General features: G+C 39.6%; 2 protein-coding genes across 6 annotated transcripts in view; both read left to right on the plus strand.

The window, feature by feature from the left end:
• Positions 1 to 588: 588 nt before the first annotated feature.
• Positions 589 to 25,313, plus strand: part of TNS3 (tensin 3) — a 218,104-nt gene continuing 193,379 nt past the window's right edge. For both annotated transcript variants that reach the window (XM_017743610.1, XM_017743612.1), the window contains exon 1: positions 589 to 763. The gene's annotated coding sequence lies outside the window, so the exon portion shown is untranslated. The remainder of the gene's footprint in view (positions 764 to 25,313) is intronic.
• On the plus strand, positions 4,368 to 7,987 carry LOC103622006 (BCL2/adenovirus E1B 19 kDa protein-interacting protein 2). Of its 4 annotated transcripts, none has more exons than XM_017743624.1 (6): positions 4,368 to 5,144; positions 5,700 to 5,839; positions 6,493 to 6,595; positions 6,713 to 6,844; positions 7,476 to 7,562; positions 7,693 to 7,985. In XM_017743624.1, exons 2-6 carry the CDS (start codon positions 5,761 to 5,763, stop codon positions 7,823 to 7,825), a joined length of 534 nt encoding a protein of 177 aa, XP_017599113.1. In that variant the 5' UTR covers positions 4,368 to 5,144; positions 5,700 to 5,760; the 3' UTR covers positions 7,826 to 7,985. The 4 variants fall into 4 exon arrangements, with proteins under 4 accessions (XP_017599113.1, XP_017599111.1, XP_017599112.1 ...); XM_017743622.1 differs by having other exon boundaries at positions 4,369 to 5,144; positions 5,663 to 5,839; XM_017743623.1 differs by having other exon boundaries at positions 4,369 to 5,139; positions 5,663 to 5,839.

Consider the following 25,313-nt stretch of genomic DNA (forward strand, 5'->3'; position numbering starts at 1 on the left):
CGCCTGCCTAGTCTTGGAAATGTTCCTGGTTACCTTTTAATATTTTAAAATATTATTATTAAATATTATTTAATATTTTAATATGAATCTAAAGCTCTTTTTTTGGGGGCTTTGTCTCTTTTTCTTTGTCCAAAAATGAGAATGGGTTGACAGTCCTGAAGTACTTTACTTATGTACAATAAATTGTATTACTCTAAAAAGAGATTCATTATTGGTTCTCTCTATTTTATTTTTTTTTAAAGTCTAAATACTGATGTTTCCTGAATCTTTGACAGTCTTTGGTTATCCAGAAAACTGATAGAATAAAAGTCTTGGGGAACAGTGAGGGAGAACTGAATGTGTTAAACCTAAGTATATATATACAATCTGCTTCAAATCTATCTGCTTAAAAGCAAGGAGGTTAGTTTTGGTCACCCCACCATTTTATAAAGCTGTTTCTTTGAGTCAATGGCTTAGAATGCAGACAGATCACTGATACACAGTATTTAATCATCCAATGAATAAATTATCATAATTGTTATTCAAAACATGTGAGTTTCTATGATACGTGGAATGAGACTCCTTTTCCTATTTCTCCTTTGTTTTAGCTAGTCCTTCCTCCTGACCTTAAGGTTGATGCAAATCCCTTCTCCCTCCAAATGCAGAGAGAATTCCTTCTGATTGAGTAATGCTGGTGCCTGAGCAGTCCTGGCTTCTTTCATTAAAACATAAAATGTTCACAGCATTCCCCTTCCTCCTCCACTCAGCTCTACTTATGTAAAAGGTAATCATGAATCTGCCATAGTTGGATGTTTACTTAGATCCAGCAGCACTGGGTTCTTAATTCAACAAAACACTTGAGCATTAAACAATTTCTTAAGCCTGTTCTTATGCAATAAAACACTTACAGGCTCATGTGATCTTGACATCTCTAGAAACTGAAAATGAATTTTAAAGATTACTTAAGATGAATTAAATTTATGAGTGTTTAATCCCCTAGTGACCTATGTATGGTGCTGGTCATTATAAAGTTCTCCTTCCTCCCCAAGTACAACAATACTTACCATTATGCTCTCTCTTCTTCCAAAGAAATACCTACTTGATATTTCCTTTTGCTTTGTCGTGTCCTCTCAGATAGGCTCACAAAACCAGCTTTCTTGCCCTCTGCCCTTCTTTTTCCCCTAGTGTGTGTACATAGACCACATGATTTTGCTAGCACTGTCTGTAACAGACCTTAGTAGTTCACTTTATCTGTGCTTTAACTATCAGTCAATACTGCTTTCTGCACTAAAGTATTCCTGGCTTTTTTTTTTTTTTTTTTAAATTCTTGAAAGTCCTTTGCAATTAAAGCAAAATACCTATTCCTTGTGGATCTTCCTTTCTTCAGTTATCCCAAATAATGTAGAAGTGAAATGTTTTGGAGAGTTAAGTGCCACTGTAGTTTATCAGAGCTGTTTAAAATCTGAGGAGAAAAAAATGGATAAAGCCAGAGCTAACTAAAATTAGCTAACTGAAGTGAATAGGCAGTCTCATTCATTCCTGGCCTGTTTCATTTTCTAGCATATACATAAAACTAAGCAAAGAAGTCTTTATGGTGATAGGGTAAAGTGAAGCTTATCTCAAAGTCTTTGAGATTTCTATTTATTCTCAGCTAAAAAGTACATTTTCTTGTAAGGACTCCTTCAGTCCTCAGGAGTTTGCTATGACAAGGATGACCACCTTAAATCATGATGATCAGGACGTGGTTGTCTGGTATATCTGAACTGGCTTTTGAAAGCGGAGTTCATTCCCAAATCCTGTGTGATGACCATCTTTGAGCATGATTTGCTCCCTGAGGATGCTGCTGTTAATTCTCTTATTTGTCATGCTGCTGTACTTGGTCTGTGGATCTTCCCATTGACCCTCAATACAGCTAGTCATGGATCCCCTTTCTGAGGAAGGGCTAATACTTACTTGACCCTACTTTTCTGTATTCCAACTTCAGCCAGCTGGTAATACAAGGAGAGATGATTATATAAAAGTGATCTCGAGATAACTTTCTGTTTTCTAAACCCCTTTTGAACCCTGTGGTCTTTAAGAAAAGGTACTTATGTCCTAGATCCCTTTCAAAGTCACCAAAGCTGGGACTTCTCTGTTGCTTCTTGGACAATTAGGTTCTAATAGTAATTTTAATTGTACCTTTACTGCCTGTATATGAATATAAGCAGTTTCTGTAGCAAGAGTTTATGTTTTGAAAAAAATTAATGCATATGTTTTCACAAAATGCAGCACATAACCTATATGTGAGAGTACATGTATGAATGTATTTACACTGGTTGTTATTCATATCTCAAGTTACTTGTGAACCCCAGAATGTATTTTAACACATGGTTAAACTGGTGGTGTATTTTTTTAAAATAATGCAGCATTAAGCATTAAATCACAATGATGGTGAATGTACAGCATACCACAGAGCTGCTCTTTTCCTTAGGTCATGATATTTAAAAGTGCAATTATGCCATTACACATGGACTGAAGTCAGTCATTTTTTCAGGAGCTGTCACATATAGAGCAAGATGCATCTTTTTGGTTCCCATATGGATTTCGAGATGAAGGTTGATCATGATTTACTGTGGGACAATTAATATCAATGTATTAATGTGATAATTCCAGTTCTCACAGCTAGTTGGCTTTGGCTCTTTGGTATGTTCTGCCCTGAGAAGATTGTCATCTACCTTCTGAGCTCTAACCTACCTCAAATGCATTTAGCACTGTGGAGGCATTAGCCCTCTATTCCATGTCTGGCAGGAATGTGGAACACAACTGATGGAAAACAGACTGCTGCTTATGAATCTTCACTGTTACCAATACTTGTCATATGGTTTGACTGTTCCACCAGGGCACCAGGCAGATAATTATGTGTATGTGACATTCAAGGACAAAACAAGTAGAGTGAACCATGGCAATATGTGGAAATCTTACATATTGTTTCCTTTCTGTTAATGAAAAGCTGCCAGTGATGAATCAGAGCTTGATGTCATAAGAAACTTATTTATAAAAAACAGGGGGACAAAGAGAGAATGAGCTGTTCAGTATCTTTTTTTCTGTTGCTCTCAGTTCTCCGTCAACACTAATGAAGAGCCTGCTCCTAATGGGGTTTTTTTGTCAGCTATCCAAGCAATCAGAGCCAATGGATACTTTTTTAAAGTAATAGACTCTCAGAAATTAATTCAAGTTCTGGCCTTGAAAGAGCAAAAGCTTTTCACTATGTTTTTAAAGCAAATGTCAAACATAAACTCTTTTTCATGTCTGTATGGGCATGACTGGCATGTAATGCCTGCTCCCTGCCAAGTCTGGTATTAACTGTGGCTACCACTTAGAGGAAAATTAAAACTATTTGGGTTTTTGTCCTTGAAGGCTCCCCATAAAATTTAAGTAGGTTCTTTGTAGATTTATTGCAATATCAGTTCATGGGTTTTCAGTGCATGCATGTATTCAGTATGGCATTTCAGTGACATGCGGATCACACTGTGGTCTTGAACGCAGTGGTCCAAGGCCATCAATTTAAGCATAAACACAGTGGCACCAGAACCTAGACATAGTGGGGATGTGTGCTGGTATGCATGTGTGAGGCAAAAAGATCATGTAGAAGATCAGTGAGTTCAACCTGGGGATTTTGACCTGTATTTCATACAGATGTAATTTTGATGGGCAGTTGAACAAAGGGTTGTATTTTTATCCTGTCTTTAAGGTATTTGAAGCAGTTTTTTCTTGCCTTTGTGCTTGAGCAGGGGAAAATGCTACTTTGTGCATGAGTGTTTTTGATGGGCACTGTAAGAAGAACTACATTTATGTAAAAATTATTTAGAGTATACTACTTCACTCAGCTCTTTCAGTACCATGACACCAGCAGCAGTACTAACTTGAGGGGGGCTGAAGTCATGCAGAGGGAAATTTGGTGGATAATCTGTTGCCCTGAGGTTCCCCGGTTGTAACTTTCCTATGTAGAAGGAAGCTGAGGTTTGCAGTTACTTTGACACAAAAGTGTATATTCTGCTACCTGCTTATGTGACATTTGACCTGTAACCTTTCACTGAGTCTGTCCTAACTTATTTCCCAATGACTTTGGATAGCTTTAGTTGCATGAAGTGTGTCCCTATTACCGCAGGCCTGGTTCCTACGGTATATCACCGTGTCCTGCAGCCATAGGGAGGAGGAGGAGGAGAAGATCCAGCAGGCAGGACTTGTGCAGCAAGATTGATTTATTTAATTATTTTACAAACTCTTTTATAGACTTTTTTCTTCATAGTCTAATTGCACAAAGGACCAGCCACCCCTTGGGGGTGATTGGCCAAAATCCTAAAACATCCATTGGGCAAAGCAGCCTTAGAGTTTGCATATTTCCAGATTGACTGGAGGCAGTAGAAGAGCCTCTACTGTGTGTCAAGGAGTTCTGCAGTGACTTCATAGGAAGTTAACTTAGCTACAGCCACACTAGTAATGATCTCAGTTTTAAGACATTAATAGGGGTTTTATCTTACAGGCAAAACCTGGAGATTCTAACAAATTTTATTTGAGATAAATATTTTGTGTAGGAGTTAAAGCACAAATTTTACACTTGGAGCTTAGTGATGTTTTAAGGCCCTTTTATGGAAGCCAGGAACTGTTGTGTTGTGGAAGTTGTTGGAGTCTCTAACGTCTGTAAACTTCATGGTTTAGGAATGTCTCTAATAAGTAAACATGTAAACTCTATTATTTTCTTATCCTGAAAATAAAATAATTTTGATTCCTGAATAAACAGGAAGTTCTCTTTTCACTGTTACGTTTGAAGCACTACCTGTGGAGAAAGAAACACTCTTTAGAATAAGGGGATGGTTTTGGTTTTTAAAATAGCTAAAGGCATATTGCAGGTGAAGTTTTCTTAGCAGAGACTGTGTGTTTACCTTGGTAAAGGATTTTCATTGTTTTAATGAAGAAGAATTTGTATTTAGGATTAGTTTTGCGGTGATGCGAAGGAAATGTTCCGAATGTTTTTGTCTTGTTTTTAAAAGTGGCTGAAAAGGGTTTCTGTCTTTTCTTCCTTTAATGCTGCTGCCTTCATTTTCCTGGAAGGATAGTTTCAATTAACAGCTTTGTCTTGGGAACAGACAACTAACTTGCAGTAGGTTTTTCTCGCTTTGGGTAAGGTCCGTGCAACAAAGTCAAGAATCGTAATTTCACTGGAGCAAATCGTCTTACAGATTGCTGTCAGCATAAATTTCATATGTTTTGATTGCACACATTCGTGAATTAGATTTGATTTTCAATAGATCTGCCTGCATGTCTGCTTGCAAGGTACCTCAATGTTTTAAATCATGCTTCATGTAAATCTGTGATCAAGCAACCTCTGTAATTCTCACTGGAGTTAACCACTTTGTCTATTTTGGTGAAATTCAATGAGGTCTGTGTTCTGAAAGCCTACAATTAATTAGGCTTCCTCCATGAATGGAAATTTTTCACATACTTGTAGCAGAGAAAATTACAGTCAACAGATAACTGCCAACATGAGTATGTTGATAAAATATCCATTACATCAGCTGGTGTGTCTGACTGGCTGAAGAATACCAAAATAGATCAGATAGCAAAGTGGTTAACTTGTGTTATAGCTGATTGTCACTATGCATGGTATTCATTATGGGTCATCAACATGTTCTAATTTTGGTAGATGATCTTCCAAAACCAAAAACTACTGATGTCATTAGGAAAGGATCACTGGCTGAATACACTGTGGCAGAGGAGAAGGATGATGGTCGACGCTGGCGAATGTTTAGGATCGGAGAACAGGACCATAGGGGGGACATGAAGGCAATTGAACCATACAAAAAAGTTATCAGTCATGGTGGTAAGGATTGGTGACGTGCTCAGGGGAACTGCTGAGCAACTACTACTTTAAACTGAGTTGGGGAAGCAGAGGAAGAGCTTTGGGCATAAAGACTTGTGGTGATTCATTTGTTGCAGTGTTAAGATATGGTTGATGTAATAATTTTTTCTCTGTTAAACTGAAGTTCCAAAATGCACGCGTGGTGACGTACTAAAATGCACCTTTGTAATAAGATGTATTTACTCTGTCCTACAGTGTAACTGCTACCTAACTTTTTGGCTTTAAGACTGTTGAAAACATTAACTATAGATCTACTAAGGCAGAAATCAATTTATGACACTTTCCAACAGTCTGTGAAGTTTAGGTTGGAAGAAAAGTTGACTAAACTTTAATAATTTAAGATGTTATTAAATATACTGAGGTTCTATACTGAAATGTTGGTTATAGGTAGGGTGTTTGATTGATACCAGCTTCAGCTGTTGCTTTAGAAGCAGACAAACTTGAAAAAGAAACCTTGAGGTTTTCTGTAAGTGTATGAATGTGTCCATATGGATGTTTGTAAATCTGTTCTGGGTAAATAATGAAAAAGCTTGCTGAATGTACCTGACTTTGCATAAGTGTAGTCAGTGTATTGTCACTGTTGTCACTACTGCCGCTCATTTCTTTGTTTATAGGGTATTACGGCGATGGGTTAAATGCCATTGTTGTGTTTGCTGTTTGCTTCATGCCTGAGAGCAGCCAGCCTAACTACAGATACCTAATGGACAATCTATTTAAGTAAGTCATCATCTGCCTTTCTGGGTTTTTGTTCTTTTTAATATATTTGAGCACTACTAGGAATTGCTTTCAGATGAAGATTGTGGATATTAAAGTTTTCTTTGCTTGTCTCTCCAGGTATGTAATTGGCACTTTAGAGCTGTTAGTAGCAGAGAACTATATGATAGTTTACCTGAATGGTGCAACAACACGGAGAAAAATGCCAAGTTTAGGCTGGCTTAGGAAATGTTACCAGCAAATTGATAGACGGTAAGAAGCTCTGCAGTGTTTTCTTACAATGTTCACATACTCAGAGATAGACATATTTAGGAAAAACTGCTCTTTAATGTGGTATCTGGTCCCTTCTGGTTAAGATTTGATGAAGGAAATTGGCTTAGCTCTTCCTAAGCTAGACAATGTAGGACGATGCTATAAACATGCCTGGGTAGTGGTGTGTGGTAGATTTTTTTGGTTGGTTGGGGGGTTTGTGTATATCTTTTGTTGCTCTTGTACTCAGGGTGGTTTTTTTTTAGTGAAAATAGTATTCTTAGAATACTGAGTATTATCTTGTAGAATATCCTTACAACTTACTGTATTAATACCAGGTTAATAAGTGGGGTTCTTTATGAACCACTATATCATCAGTTGTGTAAAAAGATTCAAAGAAGCTTCTCCTTGGAACGTTACTTCCTTGTCAAATTGATACTGAATCTTTAGTTTTTATTTTACAGTTGTGTAGTGTTTTTTTCTTCTGATAGAGGTTGACTTCTAATAATGGGATGTCAGAATACTATGTTTATGTGACAGTTGTGCTTCTAAAAACATACTTCTTATATATTCGAAAACCCCAGGTCATGCTGCCTTTTTGTTCTAGTAATTATCCATTGCTTAAATCCTTCAGGTTAAGGAAAAATCTGAAATCATTGATCATAGTTCATCCTTCCTGGTTCATCAGAACACTCCTGGCCATCACAAAACCTTTTATTAGGTAATACTCTGGAAGATTTTTCTTAAATAGTTCTGACAACTGTTTGCTTTGAACTTAAAAGACTGTTTTAATATTGACCTAGTGAAAAATGTTTAAGTTGTAACTGTACCCTGCATTTGTTCTTCCACAGCTCAAAATTCAGCCAAAAAATTAGGTATGTCTTTACCCTGGCAGAACTAGCTGAACTCATCCCCATGGAATACGTTGGCATCCCAGAATGCATAAAACAGTACGTTTTATTATTCCAACATCTTCTACACTGATCATGGTTTAGGACTGGTACATGTTGTAATCAGTGTTTGCTTTGAATGTAACACTTAATAGCACTTAATAGCACTTAATGATTTCAACTGGGATCATTGCTGTCTCTAGGAGGAGTGTCTGTGTTTGACTGCATTGCTAAAGGCAGTTTGGTATGGGGTAGCATGGATAGCCAGGAGGTTAATGTATAGTGATTTTCACAGTGGAGCTTTCTGCAATTGATAAGCTGTGGAATGTGAATTAAGCCTTCTAGAGAGAAGGTCTCGTTCCAGTTGTTCTGCTTAGTACACACTTAGTGTGTGTACTAAACTGGCTTGTGAGTGAGAAATTCTGGGCATGTTGATACTGCAGTTATTTATAATGTCTTCAGTGTTTGGAACAAATTAAGTGCTGAAATACCACTTGGACTGGGTTTTCATTTAAAAGAAAAGCAGCGACTGGAAAATGCTGGATCTCTACCCATTGCAGTTTTAACCTACTTTGGTAAGGACATGAAGACAGTATCAATGTAATTTTTTTTCTTCCTGTCCAGATACATATACCCATTTTAACATCACCACAATTCTGCTCTCAAATAAGCTGATGATCCTTTTGTCAAAAGCATTTTGGGATGCAGTAACAGAGTAGAAACCATAAACTTGGGTCTTAAGAAAACCAGATGAAAACACTAACAATTCTGATGACAAATTGATTGGCCTATTAGAGGGTATAACACACAAACCCTGTGTTGCCTGCATCATAATAGGTGAGTGCAAACTGGGGGAAGGTGGCCCAGTGTCACTGAGTACATAGAAGGGTGCATCCATGCTGGACAAAGCCTTGTGCCCCCTGAAGATGGCTGGTTATTTCAGTAAACATCCAGCTGCTATCAGTTCCACAATTTAACTGTAAAACAGAAAAACAGTTTTCTTGGGAGGGGGGTGAAAGATATGACAAAGCTGAGGCAGCCTTGTGCTGTCTTTAGGATTTTTTTGACTGGTGTTTTACAGATGTGTTATGAATATTCAGACTGTCATTCCAAGCTTTAAAAGACTCCTCTCTATATTGATGAACCTTTAACTGTTCTGCAAAGGCTGGACTTGGTTAACTTATAGAGTTAATTCTCAGATTTTTGTGGAGGATTATGCCTGGCTTCAAGCTGTTATGGATACAGACTTTAAATTTTAGTGATGAATGCTAGCACTATACAAGAGGTTATTACCACAGGCCTGGGCCCTAGGGTATATCACCGTGTCCCGCAGCCATAGGGAGGAGGAGGAGGAGAAGATCCAGCAGGCAGGAATTGTGCAGCAAGATTGATTTATTTAATTATTTTACAAACTCTTTTATAGACTTTTTTCTTCATAGTCTAATTGGACAAAGGACCAGCCACCCCTTGGGGGTGATTGGCCAAAATCCTAAAACATCCATTATCAAAATATTTTTCTACTATACCATAGACAAGACTTTCCAAGGTTGCAGGTGGCTTGGTTGTTTACATTCCCTGCTACCTCTTCTGTGAGAGAGAAAAGTCTCTCACGGACTTAGAAAATAGCAAGAAAATCCTCGCTAACAGCATTTTTGTACCTACATGTCCCCACTGGGAAAAGAAGAGAATGCATTTGCTGAAACTGAACAAACCTTGCAGGATTTTAGGGTTTCTAGGTTGTGGTATTTTAAAGCCAGTGATCTGAAGGCAAAAGTTGTTCTTCACTGTGGAATCATGTTAGACCAGTATGGGGATGGCTTTTCTTTCCTCAGCACTTATTTGCAAAGAATTCCTATTTAGGAATGCATTTACACATCTAGCAAGACTTAAGATGTAAGAGTCTAGACAAAAGCAGCACTGACAGAACCCTCCAAGAGTTATGGGGTATCCTCTGTGTCACCAAACCATTGCACTTTGCTGTTTTCCCCACAGAAAAAGAAGCATGGTTTTAATGTATCCCACAGAAAAAGGAGCATGGTTTTAACATATCAGCTGGGATCAATGAATGCTATGAACATCCATGAAAAGAGAAGTGGAAGAACACTGAAAGCAGAAAGATATTTGCCTTACTTGACTTACTTCTCACTTGCAATCCATCATGAAGGGACCTTGATGCTAAATGTTCATTAAAACGTAGAACTAATAGATCAGAATCAAGTGCTTTGTTTCATTGTGCATAGCCCCCATCTTGAAAGGCAGAGGCTTTTGTAGAAGTGTGGAAGCTGAGCCTTAGGCAGCTCTGACTGACATTCTGGCAATGCTTGCTGCTTCTTGGGTTTTGCAGCCATATTGAAGTTGTCAGTGTAACAATATTGGAACATTATTCAAAAAGCTAGCAAACCTGGACAGGTTTCACCAATGTTAGAGGGCATTAGATGGAAAAATAAACTGTGTGAAACTCATCAGAGAACTTTCAGTTTAAATTGTTTAAAACTCTTTCTAATTCCAGCTCAGACAGCTGCAAAGGCTTTTCTCACAAGATTTAAAATTTTAATCTTAACTTTTTTCTGAAACATGGTGAGAATGAGAAAAGAGGGATGAGAATGATGAACCTTGCTACAGATTTGTGCACTTGAAAGGGTAGCTGTTATCCATATTGTGAATGTAACAGTTTTCTTATAAATATTCATGTCCTATGTTGCTTCTACATACTGTAGAATTTTATGTATTACACTTTGTTACAAAAGCTAAAAGCATGGAATAAACAAATAATAAGAATCCTTGTCAATACTGAAGTTGCATTTCAATCCTATCTTCAGTGTTTTGATCACTTATACCGTAACTTTTTAAAGCTAAAGATCTAATCAATTGAATTATGGTCTTCAACACTTTCGTGTCTCAGATCTGACTGCAAACTGAAACCTGGCTTATACTTGTCAAACACTGAGAGGAAAAATATGAAAAGTGCATTTTCAGTCTATGCTTACTGAGAAGAAAGATTTAATTTGGGAATTTGTGGTATGAAGCTGGGATACACACTTGAATACACATTAGTTCACACAGATGAATGGACTGCTGGCTAATGGATTCTTGAAAATTCACTGAACTTACATTTTTGGGTAATGGTGAGTGGAGAATCACTCTTTTTTTGCTCTTCCTGTAGGAAGTCAGAAAAAAATTTACCATAAGGCATTCCTCCTCTAAAATCCTGTTGGCAGTTTGGGGCCTTTTACAGAAACTGGGAGCCAGGACTAGAGAGGATATCTTGCAAGAAATCCTAAAAATGGAAAGCTGAAAAATATTACTGGTGTCACTTGGAAAATCTACACTCCTAATTACCTTCATAATCGTGGCTTTAAATTCTGTGAAAATCACACTGTGTTGAAAGCATTCTTCTGAAAGTACTTGCAGATTTTAAAAAACCTTGCAAGCATTGACTTGTGGATCTTTTTCCCCGACAGTCTCCAGTATATAAAGTAAAATGTAGAAATTATAGTACATGGTGGTTTCTCACCGCATTCTACCCCTTTTACTGTCTTTTTAGCTACGGGAATAGTCGGATTCTGGAATGCAGAGGAATTTACAGTTAAATATCTGTTGATCCAAATACTAATACTGTTTTCTTATTTGAAGGGTAATACTGTTTTCTTATTTGAAAGGGAATAATTTGATGTAAGCTACATTTTAAAAACAAAACAAAAAATCAATATGAAAAACATTCAATATATAAATAATTCTAATACTATTTAAAGTCTCTGCATTTTTACCCTCCACATTACTTTGCTCTGTGTAAGACATTTTTCATGTATGTTCTTTCTTGTAGACTATATATTGAGCTAATAGAGTTTACAAGCTGCAGAAATGTTTACGGTCTTCAGAAAAGGACAATTCAAGAATAATAGACTCTTTACAGGGACCTGATTTTGCCCCCTATTGTGATCTTTTTTCTGTGCTGTCTCAGTTCTTTGCATGAAAAAAGGCAGAGATTGACTGTCTAATGCAGCAGCAGTGATTGTAGCTTTTGATAGTGACAAAAAAGAGATTTATCACTCAGTCCTGAAGGAAGATCTTTACATTGAGCTCATATATTTCCTTACATGTGACCTAGTTTTAGCTTAGCTTTCTGTTTTCTAGAGTATATTCCAAACAGTGTGGTATATAATATCTATACACCAGAATATCAGACTGACAAAATCAAAAACCTCAGCATCAACATCCAGCATCAGGATGTTAGACTTCATATCTTGTTCTTAAACGAAACTACAGGAAAACACTACTCTGACTCTTTCTCTGTGTTTTGGTGTTGAGGACACAATGGTTTAAAAATCGAAGTATATTTTACATGATAAGTTGTTCTTGTTGATATTTTCCATAATACCAATAATTTTGAAATCCATCTATCCAACTTCTGGTCCTACCAGGTAAGAAAAACTTTCTCTATGTGTGTGATCGGCAGACTAAAATGCTACTTGTTGCAACAGTTACTACTTCATCTGTCCATCTTGCTTGGCTTGCCTACTCTTTAGAAGAGACTTTTCAAATAATTTTCAAACTTCAGGTATATAGCTTAAGGAACTAGGATGACAACATGCATGTTCCCCAAAAGTCTTGCTAAAAGGCTGCTTTACTGCTGAAGAGGGCTGTATTCACTGAGTGCTTCCCTCACTGTTTTTGCAGTATATCCATTCCTAGCAGCAGCTAAATCAAACAGATCTGGTACTGTCCATATCATTACTATAATGACTCTGGGGTACAGTTTTTGCTTACACAGTGTCTCGGTTTTGAAAGACAGGTGTCTGCTAAGGAAGGCAGAGGCCCCCCTTGAAGTGGCAGATATAACCCCTTTTCCCTCCAAGTTATTATATTTTGAAATCAAGAGCCTTTAGGCGAAGATGTGGGAAAATAGGAATAACAGTTCTTTACTATATATATATATATGCTTGGCTTGCCTACTCTTTAGAAGAGACTTTTCAAATAATTTTCAAACTTCAGGTATATAGCTTAAGGAACTAGGATGACAACATGCATGTTCCCCAAAAGTCTTGCTAAAAGGCTGCTTTACTGCTGAAGAGGGCTGTATTCACTGAGTGCTTCCCTCACTGTTTTTGCAGTATATCCATTCCTAGCAGCAGCTAAATCAAACAGATCTGGTACTGTCCATATCATTACTATAATGACTCTGGGGTACAGTTTTTGCTTACACAGGTACAGAATTTTGTGGCTAAGAGAGAGCTTTCTCCCTTTGGCTGAAGTCATGCTGTACATTCCTCAAAGGCACTCAGAGACTGGGGGGATTGAGAAAAAAATATTGTACCCAGTGTAACTGCTTCCTGGCCATGATATTATGGCTACTGGAAAAGCACCTTCACGTGTTGATTATAACACCATCTCATGGGCTGCTGGACTATTTTGAAGCACACTTATTCTGACTTTCATTGACTGGCCTCTTTTTATCAACTGGAAAGATGTCATGCAAAGACCTTCACAAGATAAACAAATGACTTTAGGACAAGGTACAGAACTACATATGGGATTATAACCTGTTTTGTTTCTCTTTTCAATCACACATATAAATGTTTAACTGGGACACAACATCATGAACTGTGGAATACGTGTGAACCTAGTTCTCACAGTTGAATACCATGCAGTGTGTGGGAAAACCAGAACCTTTGCTATATAGAGGGGCCTTCTGAGCTAAAAGGATGACTTTTCACGATAATGTGCAAGAGGAGGAAAGAGTTGATGATTACAGTGTCGGATACATACAGCTCTCAGGACATAGCAGAAATCATAGTTTGCAAACATAATTGGCAGAGTGCACCAAAAAGTAAGTTCACAGGGACATATTTTCATTCTGTGCAAAAAAGAATGACTGCAAAAATGCAAACAAGGCTAATTGCTTTAGTTGCAGTACTAACCAGGAGCAGAGTTCAGGCTTTCAAAATCATAGGGTGCTGCCAATTGCAAAAACTGCAAAAGGTAACATCATGTCTTGCTTTCAGGCAGACAGAAGACAAAATTTGGTGCAGCAGTTTAGTGTTTACTGTATTTATTGTATATTCTTGAAACACTGTCCTTGGGAGCTCAGTAATTGATGTCAGCAAAGAAATGCTATGGCTTTTCCCCTCTGACTTTTCCTGCTTTAATGCATGTTGCATACATTCTCATACTGTTGTCACCATCTGAAAGGACAGGTGTTTATAAAGGTACAAAAATAATTTTCAAGTACAAAGATCAAGGGCAGGAAATCCTGACTCCTCCCCAGAGCTGCACGTCTCTGCTTGGGTTGCTAGACCCAGAACATCAACCCCAGACCTTTCATTAGGAAAGGTCCCCCTATAATTCGTCCTTTCCCTTCTGATTGTTACCACTGTTACTGATCTGGATATCCCTCAATAGTTGTGGTATCTATTTGCAACATGCATTGCTAGTAGTGAAAGATTCAAATTGCTGGGAAGGGGTTATGGGTTGAGAAAGCTATGTTTTCCTTGTGAAACCAGAGCAGTGTGGTATTTGCAGCAGACAGCAATTCTGCCCAGCATGGTTCCAGCACTAGGGCCAAAGTGGGAAGCCCCACAACCAAATATGGCCACATGGAGCTATTTGGAATTGCCATGCACACTTGCATCTGGGACACTTATATATGCTGTGGCCTCTTACTATATGATGCAGAAATTATATTTTCTATGTATTTGCTCCCATTTCTCCCTTAGATTCCAGACAGATGTAGCAGGGAGTTGGTGGGTTAAGAGCCAGTTCCATGACCATCCATCTGGTTGTACTAGAAAGCACCAGGTGAAAACAGAGCAAATTTATTCTGAGAAAGACCTGCTACTAACAAGTGGATGAAAGCAAGTAAATCCTAAGAAGAATGTTTTCCAACATTTCAGCTCATGATTAAGATATCATAATTAAGACAAAGTATCAAAAGAAGAAAAGTGAACAGCTTAACAGAGTTAAGCTTATATAGGGCCACTGAAGACTGTACCATTTCCTCAGCATTTGGGGGATGTGGTCTGCTCTAACCAAACCCTATGGAAATGGTAGGTGAAAGGAAATAGCCATGCAAAGAAATACAGAAGCCTTCTGTTGTTTTAATTTCCTCTAATACATGGCCATGACAGTTTGGTCAGAGAAGAACAAAGGAAAATGAGTCCTATTGGTGTCTTCTTCCTGCTGTTCAGCCTTTCTCCTGTCCCTTGCAATGCATGCACAGTTATTATGGGATTTCTTGTTGTGACGTACAAATGAGTCGCAATGGGAAGTTAAAAGATATTCCTGTGAAACTGATTTTGGAATAATGAGAAAAGTTTCACTATAACTGTGATCATTTATGAAAAGATTGTCTGTTCCTGTATAAAGAGAGGGAAGGAGGAAAAAACCCACAACGTATTCATAAACCAGAAGAAATAAATAAGTTGTTCTAACTCATTTTTATTATAACTTCTTCTTTCTTTAAAATTACATGCTGTTCTAGCAGACTTGAATTTTTTGTAAAAATCCCTGTTAATAATTTCCTTCCTTTTCAGTTGTTGTCACTGTATTCTGTGATTTACTACAAGAAGGGTATTTTATTTCTGACTTTCTGAACTTCCTGCAAGCAGATCTGGTGGAATCTGGTGCCCTCCTGAAAGGCACAATTTTGGTTGCTGGTCTACCCAGCCATGCTAAATTTATCTAAGCAAGTTTTACATATCTAAAGATGCCAGAGAAACAGATGTTTTATGTTTACTCAGGGTCTTTTGTCATCAGGCACTAGAGAACAAACTTAACACACCCAAAGCCACATACCTTTTAAAATTATACTTATATTACATTTGGTTAAGAATCACCCTTTTTTCAAGCAAGATATTTTACTGATTAAATTACTGTTTGGTAGCTGTGCAAGCAGGCTCAGTCCTGATTCTTCTTTCATCTCTTAACAGAAGGAGAAACTGATTTAAGCAGATATTAATGTTCCCTTTTTCCCCCATGTGTGTAACAAAACTGCTTCTTGATTGTTCTCTTGACTTTAAACCTTTAGTGAATTGGAGAGAGTAATGAAGAGAGAGGGTAGAGTAGTGGGCACTCAGAAGTAGGAGGAAGGTTTGTATGTGGAGATTCAGAGGAAGGCAGAGAGCAACGGATATCTTGAACAGGAAAGAAAAGTTGGATATGAAGGCAAGAGCTGCAAAGAAAAGTGGAAATGAAGTGAAACAAAAATAGCTGAGGAAGTTAAAGATGGGGTGAGGAAGAGACAGGGAGATTGAGCAAAAGATGAAAACCCAAGAAAAGATATTTTACCACAAGTCTTTTGGAGGGACCCACTAGAAAATGAGTAAAAATAATTTTGCCAAAATATGCCAAATAATCTTGGGCACTTAGGACCATCAGGATTTAGGTTCAGTTGTGTATCTTCTTCCAAAGTCAGAAGTTTATGGTAATGTTTGCCTCAGCTGTGGAAAGGCAAAAAAAGCAATGTGGTTATTTTGCATATGTGAAAGGTTTTAATCACATAAAAAAGAAGAAGGATATGGAATATTTCCATGGGAAATGAACAGATTAAGTAGGCAAGCAAAGCTTCACATTGGAAAGAAGAACTACTTACTGAAATAGATGGTCTTGGGATTAAATGTTTCATCTTCCTCCCTACATCTCTGAAGACTGAAATGTGCAAATAAAATTAGCACAGTACATCCTGACACAGATAGCCAAAAGCTTTTTCTATGTTTTCTGCATTACTCCACACCTGTGCTTAGTGATTTTTATTATGAAGTCTGTAAAAAGTGAAATGTGTGAATGTGTGCTCCAAATTGAAGCTTTTCGTAACCATTTTTCTGGACACTGCTGCAGCATGCTCCAGTACTCCTTGCTATGTGTGTCCTGTTTGTGCAGCCAGCACCCTCGTGCTGACTGAAGCTGTAGCAGCGTTTTATGTTGCTCAGAACAGCATCAAATTTTGTATGAACATCTGTCAGGTGCTGATGCACTGACCTAATCCTGGGGGGAATAAAAATCTATAGTAGTTATTAATCAGTTAATTATGTTTAGTTATATAAAATATTAATTGTTTTAATTAGTTATTAATTATTAGCAACTCTGTCCAACATGCGTGTTTAGAAGAGAGCACATGGTTTTTTCAGCATTAGTGTACCATCTGACATCTGCTGTTGCAGGGAAGAAACGCAGTAGAAGGGTCATCCCCGGCCGCAAGCCTGCGGTGAGTGGATGCTTGCCGCCGCGGGAGGGCACTGCAATCGTCTCGCTCCATCAGCACTCCTGAGGCAGGGCCACATTTCTGGGAAATATTTTAAAGTTTCAGGAAGAAGCTTGAAATTTTTACTTTTTTTTTAAACATCAAAAAGCTATCTCCTCCTTGTTTTAGGAGTAATGAAGTAACCTCTCACTTTAATTGTATTCCAGCATGTACATGTTTACAAAGTTTCATAGCAGTTACTATGAACAGTTTGTAACTCGATCATCTTTCACTATTACTCCATCCTTTTCACTCTCCTTAATTAACTATCAGTGCTTCTTGTTTCCCTGTGTATACTTTTACATTCCTCTTTATCTGTATTTTTCAGGGTGACCATGTACTATTTTATTTATTGTAACCAAAATAGAAGAGTAAAACCATAACACAATCCTATACAAACCACCTATATTTAAAATAATATTTATGTAAGTCAAGAAATGGGAATATTTAGGATGCCCATGCAAAGAACCCAAAGGAAAGCAAAAGCAAAACCCAAACCCAAACTCACCACCAAAAACAGATGCAAATATTTTTTCCTTACGCCTACAAATAACTCCTCTGTAATCTGTAGTTAGCCTAAATAAATTTGTAACCTGAAAAGTAAATATCTATTTAACTTGAGGATTTCTCTGGTGAAAATGGAACTGCTTAAAAGAGAAAGTCTGGAATCTATCAGACCACAACCTGAAAAGAAATTTTATCAATGTTTCCAGAAATAAAATTTTTTGATAATTATTGCTCTTGTAATATACCCCACTTTTGGTTATACCAAAAGTTCTTTTCTTTACATGTGATAAACACTGCACCAGAGAGAGACATCTCCCTGGATTAAATGCAACATGCCAAAGAGTCTGACTAATTTTTTTCAAACTTGGAGCCATTTAAAATGGCATGGCTGTAAAGTTAGGGGAAGTGACTCTGAATGGAGTGTAAGCATAGAGATATTCAGCATCACATACCTGCTTTACTACATGGACGCTACTTCCATAAAATAAATTGTGTAATCTGACAACCTGACTTTGTTATATATAGTGTGACATTTCCAAGCTTCTACTCTGCAGTCTGAAGAGTTGCACACTATGAATAGTTCCACGGCCCCTTCTAATCCCTCTCCTTGGGCTACCATGGCCATTGCTTAACCCTAAACAAGTTAAGTTTCCATCAGCTGGTTTCTGTACATCTCTACATTTCGTATCTGTCTGTGAGTTTGACTGGTCCTTGATTCCCCTGACACTAGAGAAGGAGCAGCAAAACATTAGAGATTGCATGTTGATTGCCGATTGAGAGAATCTTGTCTCAAATATTACAGTATTTTTGTAATCTAAATGAAATTAATGAGAGACAGAAAAGCATCTTTTTCCCTCAAGTGTGCTTGTAATTTGATGCTGTCCTTGGTTCACACAACACACAAACACAGGTTGTGAAGATTTCCTTCAGAGGCTGTTGTTTAATGGTAACTTCGCTTAGAATATGAAGAAAAAGAGAAGGGGAAAACTGTCACTAATGCAGGATTCACTGAGAGGATTTCAGCTGTCTTAAAGGTACTGTCCGAGGTTTTCACCCAGTTTACCATCATGCCTCCAGAGGGAGAGGTAGTGAGGGAGAATGAACCTTTGTTCACCAGGAATGGGGTGATTACAGGGCAGCGGACAAGAGGAAAGGGGAAGGCAGAGGCCAAGTATATGGCAGGTTTGCAAAAGGAAGAACTGCTTTGTTGATATGCGTCCCTCTTTCTGTAAAAGGATGAAGTTAAGGTTGAATTCAGCTGTGGCAAACACTATTTTTCTCTTTTGTACTCTAGATGCTGAAGCTTGTTTTTCTTTACTGTGGTTTGGACTGTGGAGAGTCTATTAAGTGAATGCCCTTTGGTTTGGGAAAGGAGGAAAGAGAAGAAGTAAGTGCATTTAAAACAGAGATAAACAGCAAAGTTAACTAGGTCTGTTTTCCTGAGTTTTAGTGTCTTGAGGTCAGTCTCTTGAGTGGACTCGATGAACAAGGATGTGCTCTCAGGATGGTATTGATGGAGGTGTCCTGTCCTGCTGTAAAAGGGGGAGTCGGGGAGAATTCTTTTTGATTGATTTCTCAGACGAAAATGAAGCGCAAATGCGGCAGAATTATATCTGAGAACTGTTTACTGATAAAGAAGGGTAAATGTTCTTACTGAAGGGGGATAGAAAAGAGAGCAGAGAGGGAGAAAGAGACAGAGAGAGAAACAGAAGACAGGAACAGCCTTACCGTAAGAACCCTGAGCGCTCTGTCGGCATCAGCTCAGCAGATGGAGCATGTGATATACAGAAAAGACTCCACTACTGGAATAAGTAGTAAAGTAGGTATGTTTATTCCAGTGCTGGGATGCATGGGGGATAATTCTTCCAAAGTCATGTGTGCCGACAGCTGCATTCAGTTTGGTATGTATCGGGTTACAAACTCCATATTCATTAAGTTTCCCAATATGCCTATACATATTCATTGCCTAGCCCCCCCTAGCCTCGCCTCATATTACGATGAGCCCAAAAGTCATTTACATCTGCGTTGTGTTTGCACAGTGTCATCTGGTGGTCGCAGGCAGGGGTCTCCGGGATGAAGTAAAGAGTCTTCCTCATTCCGAACTTTTCACCTTGCTTCCCTGCGCATGCTCTTTATGTCCCTGGCCCAAATGCAAACTTCAAGGCTGGTTTAAGTTAGTTTTAGGTTCGAAAACAGGATCTTTGGTCAAGATTCCTTCCCTTTATCAATAGTCTTATATCTTTTCATCCTGCTTTGGTAGGCCCAGTAAGTGTTGAGCAAGCTGTATGCATTGCCTTTAACAAACAACTACTTAGCAAATCATTTAACCTTTGCTTTCCCCTCCTCCCCCTGATTCACATGTGTGCTGCAAGCCACGGCAAGCCCACATGGTTCTTGTGAGCGGTTGGGCACAATTTCCAAGCAGCTGCGGCAGTGGGTCTCTGGCATTGGCAGCAAGCCACAGCGAGCTTGGGCAGCTCTTGTGAGCGGCTGGGTGCCAGCAGCAGCTGCAAACTAGCTGCCACGGGCTGGTACTGCAGACTGGCTGCAGGCTGGTACTGCGGCAGACAGGTGCGGCAGGGAATGAGGGAAACACGGCAGCGGTGGTGGCTGCGGCTGGGTGCCGGTGGTGTCTGCTCCGCCAGGGAAGCAGCAGAGCATCAGGTTGTTGTGGCGACAAGCTGCCTCGTGGAAGCAGTGAAGCAGGGCAGAACAGGTGCGGACAGGGAAGCAGGACCACAGGGAGGAAAAGGCAAGGGTGGGAGGAGGGCCAAGCTGACCCTTTGGGTGAGTCCCGGCTCCCTCCAAGAAACCCAAAGAAAATGGCCCTGGTTGTGTCGCAGTTAACTGCTTTTATGTGCTACGGCTCCTCCTGCAGCCTGATTTGCCAAGCATTTTTTCCCAGGCATTTTTCCTGGACATCCGGGCATCTGCCCCACCGGACAGTGAGGGGTCGCTTTCAGCCCAATCGTGGAAGTTTCTCTCCCCTGCCAGGGACTTGGCTGCCAGGCAGAGTCTCCCTGGGGACAGGGCTGCCAGCACATGTACAGCCCTTATAGAAATGCTTCACCTCATGTATAACATATATTGAGGCATAAATAAAACCAGGTTGGTCCCTCTCAGGAGGCAGTAGCATAGTTTGCATCCTTCAGCTACCTCCTGTTTTCAGGAAATCTGAATGAAATATCCAAGACTGAAGTTGCTGAGTTTGAAAACTGCTAGAAAAAATAATTAAGACTGAGATCTAAAGCAAGGTGATTTTTGTACTCACAAGTAATAAAACCAAGCAAAAAATAAAGGTAACAGAGACAAATGCATTGTGCAAGGCCACCACAGCCTAATTCCTGGTTAGATCTGCTGCCTCACACTACACCTAGCTGTGAATTTTCAACTTGTCAAGAATTAAACAAGGAAGTGTTTTATAATGATTACTGCTATTACTGAAAGGCTTCTGGGAATACATGAACAGCTCCAGCCAAAGCTGAGTCAGAAAAATCTAGCAAATTTGCATGAGGGTGCTCTGTAATAGCTATGTTTACAAACTGCAGGCTGTTCTGATGTCACTGAGAGGTACTTTTTAAGGGGAATAAATATAAATTCAACACATTGTCATAGTTTAACAGCCAGCAGCCAAGCACCATGCAGCTGCTCACTCACTCCCCCACCAGCTGGACTGGGAAGAGAGTGGGAAAAGTAAAAGCTAGAAAACCCGTGATATGAGATAAAGACAGTTTAATTGGGAAAGGAAAAGCTGTGCACACAAGCAAAGCAAAACAAGGAATTAATTCACTGCTTCCCATGGGTAGGCAGATGTTCAGCCATCCTCAGGAAAACAGAGCCCCACCAAGCATAACAGTTACCTGGGAAGACAAACACCATCAGTCCAAATGTCTCCCCCTTCCTCCTTCTTCCACTCACTTTATAAACTGAGCATGATGTCATATGGTCTGGTCACCTGTCCTGGCTGTGTCTCCTCCCAACTACCCCCAACTTCCTTGCCAGTGTGGCAGAACAAAAAGCAGAAAAGGCCTTGGCTCTGCATACAACAACAAAAACATCTCTACTATCCTCACTGTGCTCAGCACAAATCTAGAGCATAGCCCCATACCAGCCACTGTGAAGAAAGTTAACTCTACCCAGCCAAAACCAGCACACATCCTCTTTCATGATCATTAAACCTTTATTACTGTTAAATATTTTTTATAAAGAATATTCAGATTACAGACAAAATTGCCACTGCAATCTTTTACCTCACTATAAAATTTCAAGTAATTGTATTTTGATTTTAACTGCTCTGGCTGATTATTAGAGACAATAAAGGAAACATCTTTGAGGCAGGTGCCATTTGACTCATTTATCCCTTGGGGAAAAGAAAGCTATTGACTGGCAAATTTCACACAGGAGCTGAAAACTCCTCTTGTAGCGGTCAATATAACCTCAGAAATTAGGATGATTTGCTGAAACATCTGAATAGCCTTACTAGAAGGGAAGGGCCAGAGATGCTGCCCCCAGAGTCACTCACTAAGCACATTCTTTTTTCAAGTGTCAGCCATAATTACCTGTGTTTCCACTGTACTCAGAAAGTGAATGCTCTCTTCAAACTTGATTAATTTCTCAGTTGTTCCAAAGTAGTTATTTACATGATTCCCTGATTTCTCTGTCAAGGTTGTTCTGAACAGGGGACAAAAATTCCTATCTTCAAAATTTTGGAAAGTATTGTAATGGCAAAATTAATATGTAGAGTACTCTTAGTAAGGAGAAAGCAGTGGCTGACAGGACAGGGCTTACAAGACCTGGGCATGGGTTAATATGCTAGGAATAATTGTTATATATACTTGTAAAGGATTGTACAGATTCAGTGTATATCACTTTCAGTCATAACTCACCAAAAAATAGCAAGATGTGTTGGATGTAAAAATAAATACATGGATATAGTTATACCTAAAGTCACTGGTATTGTGATAAACCGTTCCACACATACAACTACTTACCCCTTCTAATGCAGCTAGGGCTTAGCTGTAAGCAAGTGCTGTTATCTCAACTACGCAAAATAAGCAGTGATCTTAACACAGTTGTTACCAAACGTGTCTGGTTTGAGTGATTACTGAAAACTCAAACTGAAATGCAGTTTATTTATCATTTTTGGCATTTCATCTATTTCTTCAACATGGACAGATGAAATTGAATTGGCTGAGTCTCTGTTCAGTAATCTCTGCTGTTGGAAGTACCTGGGCAGAATAGTAGTAGGGCAGTTGTACTTGCACTGCTGATTAAACTTGGCCCTGGCATCTAAATCAAGGAAAATAAAGTAGCCTTCCTTTGAACAAAGGAATTATCTTTCTTTACTTTAGTTTCAGATATATCGTTACCAAATGTTGGACATGAGATCCCCCTCCACTCCTATACTTATAAATTACAGAGCAGTAGTTAGTAGAATTCCTTGGGGCACAAAAGTTAAGGTTGCATGAAGTGCATGCTTGAGGTTTCTGAGGCAACATTTGCAAACAATAAATGGTCTGGTTTTATGTTATTTCCTTTGGGGAATATTTTTTGTGTAATTTGGTTAACTGATACATGGATTATAAGTGTGTGCCTCTGTGTGTATATATAAATACATACCCACAATTATCCCCAGGCAGAAATGCAAATAAATCACTAAAGGTCAACAGTTGCTCTGTTGCTGAGCCTGTAGTAAGAGGCTCTCTGTTGATGAGCCAAGGACTTAAGTTTTCTTAGTTACATTCACTCAGATAAGTTAGCTGAATGTGAAAGAAGAGTCCTGTCTGTTGAGGTGCTAACTAACATATCTTAAAGACATGTTTGCTGCTCATATTGTAACTTACTCTTAGAATGCATCATGGTAGTGTCCCAGGTGACCCAAAAAATGTGTACTGTATTCCGTATATCCTCTACGTCCATCTGCACCGTTTGCACTACTGTCACTTTAAGAGTCGACAACATGGGAAATGGAACTTTAGTGTTTTACCCTGGTTCACGGAAAAGGGGGAGTCTGGGGTCCCTTTAAAAGACAGGGAACAGACACGCGGAGACCTCTCTTGTCTCTCTCTGGGCTTCCAAGGAAGTTGCTTTGGGCAGCTCTCTGATTAGAAACCTGAGAAGCTGAATTTTGCAATCCAAAACTGTTCCAGAGTGAATACCTTTCTGCAGCTGCCATCCCAAGATGGGACTGCTGGGGGCTCGGGCCACCATTCCTCAGTGCTCCACAGGTCCACTTTCTTCTCCCCCTTCCTTCCCTTTGGGACAGGGACCTGTGACAGTAGCACTGACACCGGCTGAGTGCAACAGAGGAGGAGGCAGCGAACAGCTGCCCTAACTTCACACACGCATGCACCACTATGGTCATTGAAAGGAAGCAAGGGAGCTGACACCCTGGGGCCAGAGCCCCCCAAGGCAATGCCAGCACACCCTGTCTGCCACCAGAACTGCTTCCTGTTTTTTGTTCCAAGGGGACGTTTGAGTCAAGCAGGGCTTCTTTGCCATATTCTTTGCCTTCTGGTCCATGTGGCATGCTACAGTGATTGCCATCTGGAGAGGAGGGGCTTCCCCCCTGTCTTGGGTAACCCAAAATATTATTGTATTCCATATCTTTCTGTGCCTGAAATTATTACTATCTCTTTTAAAGACAGGGCACCAGGTTTGGGGGATTGCTGGGATTCCTTTAAAAAGTCAGAGTCCCTTGTGGTCTTTGCTCCAGGCAGAGGTTCTGCTTTGGGGTTTTTTTTCCCTTCTTTTACTCCTCTCTTGCATCTTGGACTGCTTCAAGAGGAATTCTGGGAGTGCCTGACTGTGGCCAGGACATTGTGTCAAGAGGAGTGGAGCAGCCCTGCTCTGTGCGGTCCCCAGCCCACCTGCAGCGTCCAGCCAAGGCAAGAAGGGAGAGTCGGTCCAGCCCGGCTGGCCTTGCCTTGCTTTGCTGTCTCCTGCCTGCCAAGAGGATGGCAAAGTCTCTTCATGAGTTCTAGCTCTTGACTGAGTAGCAGCTGCTGGAGTGTGCCAGCTGCCTTTGTTGATGGAGTTTCCACTGCTGGAGAGATAAGGGGTAGGGTGGGAGGGCTGCTCCCATTTTTCCTTTTGTCTTTTGAGCCATGTGCTTGGCTGTGGAGCAGCCATCTTGGTGGGGAGGTGTCACTGCCATTTTAAATTTCTTTTTGTTCCCAGGGAAATTGGGCAGATTTAGCAATTTTGTATCTAATGATTATTTACCGTTATTTTTTGCCTGTTGTTGTTTTGCTTGTCAGTAAACTGGTACTTTTTCACTTACATCTACTTAATTTCTCCTTATGGGTGGTAAAGGATTGGTTAAAACTAAGGGGAGGTAACTCATGTTAGAGTGTCTCCCTTAAATTGTCCTAAACCAAGACTCCTGGCATCTTGTTTTCTTTGTTCCTGGGGAGTCCAAGGACTTCAGTGAATCAGGGGGATGGGAAGCAGAAGAATTAGTTTGTTAGGAACAATGCATCTAGCTTGGTCAGCATACCAGAGCAGGAAGAAAAGATAAAAGACCACTGATAAGGGCAGGGGGAGTCTCGGACAGACATCCTGTGCTCAACCCAAAACTAGCTCAAACCAGTCTCGAAGCTTAAACTTGGGCCAGGGGTATAAAGAGCATGTGCAGGGAGGAAAGGTGAAAAGTTCAGGATGAGGAAGACTCCTGACTTCATCGGAAGAAGACCCTCGGAGACCCCTACCAAAGCCAACAGTCAACACTGTGCACGCGCAAAGTAGATGTAAATGACTTTTGGGTTCATTATAATACGAAGTGAGGCTGGGAAGGGCTAGGTGATGAATATCTACAGGCGTATTGGGAAACTTAATGAAT

Source organism: Corvus brachyrhynchos, unplaced genomic scaffold, assembly GCF_000691975.1.
Source record: "Corvus brachyrhynchos isolate BGI_N302 unplaced genomic scaffold, ASM69197v1 scaffold49, whole genome shotgun sequence".
Taxonomy (NCBI): Eukaryota; Metazoa; Chordata; class Aves; order Passeriformes; family Corvidae; genus Corvus; species Corvus brachyrhynchos.

What these genes read in the sequence shown, in the direction of transcription:
- LOC103622006 (XM_017743621.1), top strand. Translation starts at nt 5,620, where the DNA reads ATGGTATTCATTATGGGTCATCAACATGTTCTAATTTTGGTAGATGAT. An exon ending in CTAATGGACAATCTATTTAA is followed by an intron (nt 6,596 to 6,712) that starts GTAAGTCATCAT and finishes TTGTCTCTCCAG; the next exon opens with GTATGTAATTGGCACTTTAG. An exon ending in TACCAGCAAATTGATAGACG is followed by an intron (nt 6,845 to 7,475) that starts GTAAGAAGCTCT and finishes TAAATCCTTCAG; the next exon opens with GTTAAGGAAAAATCTGAAAT.